General features: G+C 40.0%; 1 protein-coding gene across 1 annotated transcript; it reads left to right on the top strand.

The window, feature by feature from the left end:
• Positions 1–320: 320 nt before the first annotated feature.
• Positions 321–2,744, top strand: foxd2 (forkhead box D2). The gene has a single exon (XM_035780823.2). The coding sequence runs from the start codon at positions 829–831 to the stop codon at positions 1,939–1,941; it is 1,113 nt and encodes a 370-aa protein (XP_035636716.1). The 5' UTR covers positions 321–828; the 3' UTR covers positions 1,942–2,744.
• Positions 2,745–7,398: the final 4,654 nt, after the last annotated feature.

Consider the following 7,398-nt stretch of genomic DNA (forward strand, 5'->3'; position numbering starts at 1 on the left):
TATGTATTGTTTAGCCAATCAACTTACTCAGATTCTTAAGAATTGACCACTATGAGGTTTCAACACTACTGACACTGTGTAAACGTCCATACTGTTTTTATATAACATGCATTCCATCAACATAAAACCAATACTTTTGATGATATTCCATATTTAGAAGATGTACGTGCAGTAGAGTATCGTTAACCCAAGATAATGTGTAAGGTAACCACTCCTCACCTTGTCCGTCTTCTCTTCCCTTTGCCCTGTCCTTCATTTCCTGGTAACGGTGACACGTTAACCACGTGATATAGATGGCTGAATAAATAGCTTTTGAGCGGTATGAAGAGGAATAGTATGAAGCTCACGCAGGATACTTACTCCGTGCCTGTGCGTAAATATATTCATACAGATATACAACAGTAAATTAACGACCTAAAATACAAACGCATGCAAGAAAGAAATACTTAATTAATGATTAATGTACCTATTAATGAATAAAGACAGCTTGTAGTGAACCTCAAGTAAATAGCCTTACTGATTTATGACTTTTCCATTCACGTTTTGTTTTCCTGCGCTTGAAGTCAGAAGAGTTTCTTCCTCAGTGAAACGAACCATAGCCCCCATACCAACTGGTTGGAGTGGCGTTACACCTGGTTACAAGCGTCGTCTTGCTTTCTTCTATATTCCACTAATGTTTCTATGCAGCTCGTCGAATTAAACAGGAGTTAACTGTGGTCCTCCGAGGAGCTGGAGAGTGCTATACGCACGGGCTGAGTACACCCAGCGTGGGAGCTGAAAAAACTCAGTACGGAACGAGAGGGAGGAAGAGAACCAGTCTCTCCAAGGATGACTCTAGGGACGGATATGTCCGACAACTCTGCTTTGTCTGATGATGTGGACATAGATGTGGTTGGGGGAGACATTTCCGTTGGCAAGGATGGGAAATACCTTCATCGCGATTTCCTAGACAATGACTCGGACGATAATTTGTCTCAGAACGCGGGGGAGAGGGGTTCCTCTCCCGGCCTCAGCAGCTCAGAGTGTCCGGCTGACCAGGTTGGAGTTGGTGGAGATTCAGGGGCCATGATAGGAGATAAGCCTGGTAAGAACGCTCTAGTCAAGCCCCCGTACTCCTACATAGCCCTGATAACAATGTCTATCCTCCAGAGTCCCAAGAAACGCCTCACTCTCAGCGAGATCTGTGAGTTCATCAGCAACAGGTTCCCGTACTATCGGGAGAAATTCCCTGCTTGGCAAAACTCCATTCGTCACAATCTTTCTCTCAATGACTGCTTTGTTAAAATCCCACGTGAGCCTGGCAACCCCGGAAAAGGCAACTACTGGACCCTCGACCCAGAGTCCGCCGACATGTTCGACAACGGGAGTTTTTTACGCAGGAGGAAGCGCTTCAAGAGGCACCAAGCCAACGAAATCCTCAGGGACGCCGGGGGGTTCCTGCCCGGGTTCGGATACGGCCCTTATGGGTACAACTATGGACTCCAACTGCAGAACTTCCATGCTCATAACCCCTATCATCCTCACCTCACAGCAGGCGCTTTCCCTTTCCATAATACACCTTGTGGACTCCCCTCGCCAGCCTCAATATTCCCCACGCCACATCCCCTGCCCTCTCTATTAGGGGCTGATTTACGAAAGCCATTCTACCCTCAACTAAGCCCTACCCTGCCCGGCCTGGCGCCTCTCAAGACGGACACTAACACGCCAATTCGGCCTTCTTTCTCGATAGACAATATAATCGGTGCAGCTAACTCCGTGGCCTCCCCGTACAGCGCACAGTCGGGCAGCCACAGTCACAATCAGGCTCAGATCCTGGCCATGTTGAACCCTGCACTCACCTCAGCTTCGAACCACTTGAACCTCTCGCAGGAAACCATTCTTCAGCCTGGTTCACAGACATTCTCCAGCAAAACTGCAAATCTTAACATTTGTCATTTCTAAACTGGCAGCAAAAACAAAACTCGCAGAAATCCTACCCGTTATGGTTCTGTCGTCTTATGTGAAGGTAGGATAAACGTTCTTTGAGAAATAAGAGTGTTGCTCTACCCCCCTTTCTGATCGGAGAGAGGAAAGTTAAATGTATATTTATGGATTGTAAATATGTATAGGATACAATAAATGGAAGAAGCATGATGGTCAGATAGCACATTCTAAGACAACATTAGGTGTATTCGTTGTCCTACGTTGGCCCAGGCCCTCAACTATCTGAGCAAAGATCCAGCTATTTTAACACAAGTTAAATGTCACGTATCTCACTCCGTGGGGAATATTTAATTGTTTCTTAACTATAATAGAGATTTTATTATGATTTGTATATATATATATATATATATATATATATATATATATATATATATATATATATATATATATTGTGCGTTGTGAGTTAAGAGATAAAGCACTGTTAATACCGAGACCGCAAACTCAGGTTTTAATTGTTAGAAAGCACATTGAGACAAGGAGGGTTATTAAATACAAATCTAACCTTTCCCACTGCCCCTCGTTCCCTTAAAAGCGGTGTTGTGGTGACTTTGTATGGATATTATTTCATGTTGTCAGTGGACAGATATGTGGTTTTGGTGTAAAGCGCATTACCTCACATCCTGTTAAACTGTTGTGCTTTAGTTCCTATCTATTTCATTGAAATTAATATGTGAAACGTATGTTATGTGTATAGACAGAGACACTTAATGTTCATAGGTCATTTTTGTTGTAATGACAAGAATAATAAATGTTTGTGAATTTAAAAATACTTTCGTTAACTTGTTTATTGGAACGTTTTATTGGCAATATGCCTGCACACATATGTCTACTCAAAGCCTAAAATCGCCTTAGGAAATATAGAATGTGTGCGCCTACGTTTTTAACTTGTATTTTTGCATTTATCTAAGTCATCATTGTTGACCCGAGATCAAAGGTCAATCTTTATGTGTAGGCCCAGTTTGCACCGTTTAGTCTTTGAGAGGCCTACAAGCGCACTTTCTGAAACGATTATGAGCATACATGGTAGTTTACGCGTTGGTGCCATAGGTTTAAATCTGCAGTTACATTTTGCGTGCAATCTGTAGGAATTAGGAGCATTTATTACTAGTCTATTATCAATTTAAATATCACCAGTAGCCCATAAATGTGCCGATATACCACTACAGCCAACAAGTGTTATGATGACAGACATGCACATATAGATACAGATTTGTGATGTCTGAACTCCCACAATCTGCTGTGAAAAATATTCTGGAAGGGTGCGCATCTAGTGTGTCTCGTAAGGGCGTTAATAATGGACTTTTTTTTTGGCAAGTAACAAAGGGTTAAATGAATGGGGACATCAGGAATTTTGAGGCCTGTAATTGATTGTGAGCGTTCTGCATGAATACCCAGATTTTTGGGGTTTGGTTTCTAATTTGTAGCAGTATTGTTCATCAGGATCCTAATCCACGATAATGCGGATTTTTGCCCACTTGTTGATGTTGTCACTGAAGACCGAGTGCCCAGGGGCCTCATTTATAAACCGTGCGTACATACAAAATATAGCCTACGCCAAAATGTGCGTGGGCCTGTTTTCATGCAAAAGTTTGCATTTATAAAAATGTAACTTAACGTGAGAATGTGCTCACATACCCGCAAACTTTAGTACGCACATCTCTACTAGTGGTTGAAATATTGTAGGCCTATTGCAAGCGGGCAGGTAAGTCGGTCTACTTTGTTCAGATGGTGGATAGGATGATAACCTTATTCAATAAAAAACTAAAGACAGGAAAACATATGAACAAGAATGCAGCAGTTTTCCATTCATGAGAAGAGCTATAATCGGTGTTTCACTTATAGAATCCGATAGATTTCCTTTTCATAACCATCGCAGAAAAGATTCCTCACATTTTCTGTCTGTGATGGGTTCATATTCTCGAAGCAGCCATGCAACAAATTACAATGCAACATCTCTCACTTAATAGGATCGAGTAGCCTATTGGAAGTTTTGCAATCCCATAGGTAGCGCGGTTTATAATATACAGTTGAATGTAAGACGTGAACAGTTGATATGTTATATTGAAGTAGGCCTATGTATGCTCCTGTAAGTATTGTAATTACTTGTTTTGATTAGCCTGCCTTTAGACAACGTTTCAGAATTCGCAGGCAGTCCATCATATTTAGGTTGGGGGAAAAATCGATGCAAAACATTGTGGAATTCACAGGTTCTGCTGACAGATCCACAACAATGGTACATGGTTTTCTTTTCAGAAACTGACACAGTCCTTTGCCAGATACAACATAATTCACTGGAAAAGATTAAAACATTCTGACAACACAGTAGATAGTCTGGTATCTTATGTAGAATATTTGACAGTATAGGTAGGCTCCAGTATTGCTGTGCCATAGGAGCGTGACATCATTGCCTATTTAATCTCAGAGTCTATACCAAGGCAGGATATGAAAACCAAATAATCAATTGATAAACTAAACATTGAACAACAATGTATCTGTTGCATAGAAGTGTGGGCTGTAGCGTTTAGCCTACTTTTACGTAGTTTACAATATCCAATCAATATCAATACTATAACACAATACAATCAATAAAATGCTATCAATCTTGCAGAATGTTCTGGACAGTCACTACAGAACTGAGATCAAAATTACCGTTGCTATTTATTTTTAAAACTGCCATGGCCTATCAAATAGTTCCAAATTATATACCAAATGAAGGGCGTTATTGTCACCATAAAAGGTTCATGGAGGACATTTTCCAGGTGGAGATTTCATGCACAATTTTGCAACAGGTCGGATTTACAACTGGAAACATGGTATGTATGGCGTGCACCAAGTTTATACATCTCAATATTTGTGTAGGTCTACATGACTTAGATGTGTAGTGTGACATGTACGCAAGGGGCTATAAATGAGGCCCCTGGGCATAAATGCGCCCTGCAGCTAGTGGTCCCCTCCGAGACAAGCCACACACATTTGCCTCTGAAAAGCGATCTTCTCAAAAGGCGCGCGGCTCTCCGCTTTCATTACATCTGTGTTGTCTGTGGACAGATACAAAGGAGGCACCGGGACTCATCCCGGTGTAGAAAACAGACCGATGATTTCATTTTATAGTTGACTAAGCACATGTTCCGAGGCAGAGGGGGGTGTAAAAAGCTTATTTTATTTACCAGATCTGTGTGCAAATGGTTAAATGACTTGGTGTGGTGTTTTTGACAGCTGATTATTAAGGATAAAGGGTGGGAGGGCTGACTCCTCTGTTCCACTTTCCCCTTCAGCTCACCCAAAGCCTTTGAAGAGAACGCAAACTTGATGGTTTTACTTTTATGAAGTCTCAGGCATTTATTTTGTTGGTGTTAAAAGCCCTCAGAGTAGCCTATACCTTTTATATTATCTTCCTTAATTTCGGTTTCTGTGATGGTGCAACTTTAAGAAATAAACTAAACCAAATCTGATTTGATTTGACGTACAGTAGGCCTATACAGGAAAAACTCCCTTTACACATTGTGAAAAAAAATCGAAAGGCCCTTCATTGGAACTTTCCTGCCTGTGAAATTAGTCTGTCAATTAATTCACTTAATTCTCTATACATTGCCGATGCACTTGGTCTATGTTAGCCCTTCATGCAGAGGCTATGTGCAATAATTATTCCCCTAATAATGCTAAGAAGTGAATAATTATTCCCATAATAATGCTAAGAAGTGAATAATTATTCCCCTAATAATGCTAAGAAGTGAATAAGTATTCCCCTAATAATGCTAAGAAGTGAATAAGTATTCCCCTAATAATGCTAAGAAGTGAATAAGTATTCCCCTAATAATGCTAAGAAGTGAATAAGTATTCCCCTAATAATGCTAAGAAGTGAATAAGTATTCCCCTAATAATGCTAAGAAGTGAATAAGTATTCCCCTAATAATGCTAAGAAGTGAATAAGTATCCCCCTAATAATGCTAAGAAGTGAATAAGTATTCCCCTAATAATGCTAAGAAGTGAATAAGTATTCCCTAATAATGCTAAGAAGTGAATAAGTATTCCCCTAATAATGCTAAGAAGTGAATAAGTATTCCCCTAATAATGCTAAGAAGTGAATAAGTATTCCCCTAATAATGCTAAGAAGTGAATAAGTATTCCCCTAATAATGCTAAGAAGTGAATAAGTATTCCCCTAATAATGCTAAGAAGTGAATAATTATTCCCCTAATAATGCTAAGAAGTGAAACAGTGAAATTAGAACAGATAAAAACAATCGCCATGACGATACTGTTTGTTTTATTGAAAATGAAACCATGAAAACACATGGGGCGGCAGCGTAGCCTAGTGGTTAGAGCAACCGGAAGGTTGCGAGTTCAAACCCCCGAGCTGACAAGGTACAGATCTGTCGTTCTGCCCCTGAACAGGCAGTTAACCCACTGTTCCCAGGCCGTCATTGAAAATAAGAATGTGTTCTTAACTGACTTGCCTGGTTAAATAAAGATAAAATTAAAATGAAAAAACATGACTAAGAGCAACTTACAGCCAACTGTCTTGCAAGTAATGCTTGCAATATTTTTGTTCAATATTGAATGCATTATTCATAAATAAGAGGTTAATTATATGCCCTGCATTTATTTTGTGCATTGGAGTAGCAGGAGACAAAATGACCGTTATGACAAATACCTAAAGACACATATCACTAAACCGTCATTCGATTACGATTAAAATGGTAAAAGGAAGGTCGAATCATTTGATTATGATTAAAATTATAAAAAGAAGGTCGAATAATTTGATTACGATTAAAATGGTAAAAGGAAGGTCGAATCATTTGCTGACAGGGTAAGATTGTTATTTTATATCGGCACATATAGGCTACCTCTGTCAAACGTAGAAAACTACAGGGCTGTGCCTCCTATTCACCGGATGGCATATTGAATATGTTAGTAAATGTATTGAATAATATATTCATATAGTTTTGAGTAAACTATTCACTATAGGCTAACTAACACAGGGATCAATTGCATGCACCACCGTCGATAGCCTCGTGCAACAAAGGCTGCTTATCTATCATACAGAGAGCACTTATCATTGGAAAAGATGGTGTACCGAAATGGTGTCTCATCTCCTTCTTTACGGTGACCCACAATAAAAATTGGATTACTAATATTACGTCTTGCACAGGTCACAAATCACACAGACGCCCCTTAATCCAATTATATGCAAGACAATTGGTTATCGTCTTAATAGCATGTTCCTTCTGCTTTCACTTGCTCTACATGCGGTGTAGTTGTCACACGAGGACCACCCACAGTCTCCGGACAGAATGTGTTTCTTTATATGTCTCTGCGACAGTCGTCTGTCCTACAATTACAGTCTTGCGTCTTGGCTCACTAAAACGAGTTACATGCTTTGAGTATATTTAAAACATGATGACTAGGCCCACTCC

Source organism: Oncorhynchus keta, chromosome 1, assembly GCF_023373465.1.
Source record: "Oncorhynchus keta strain PuntledgeMale-10-30-2019 chromosome 1, Oket_V2, whole genome shotgun sequence".
In the NCBI taxonomy this organism is placed as follows: domain Eukaryota; kingdom Metazoa; phylum Chordata; class Actinopteri; order Salmoniformes; family Salmonidae; genus Oncorhynchus; species Oncorhynchus keta.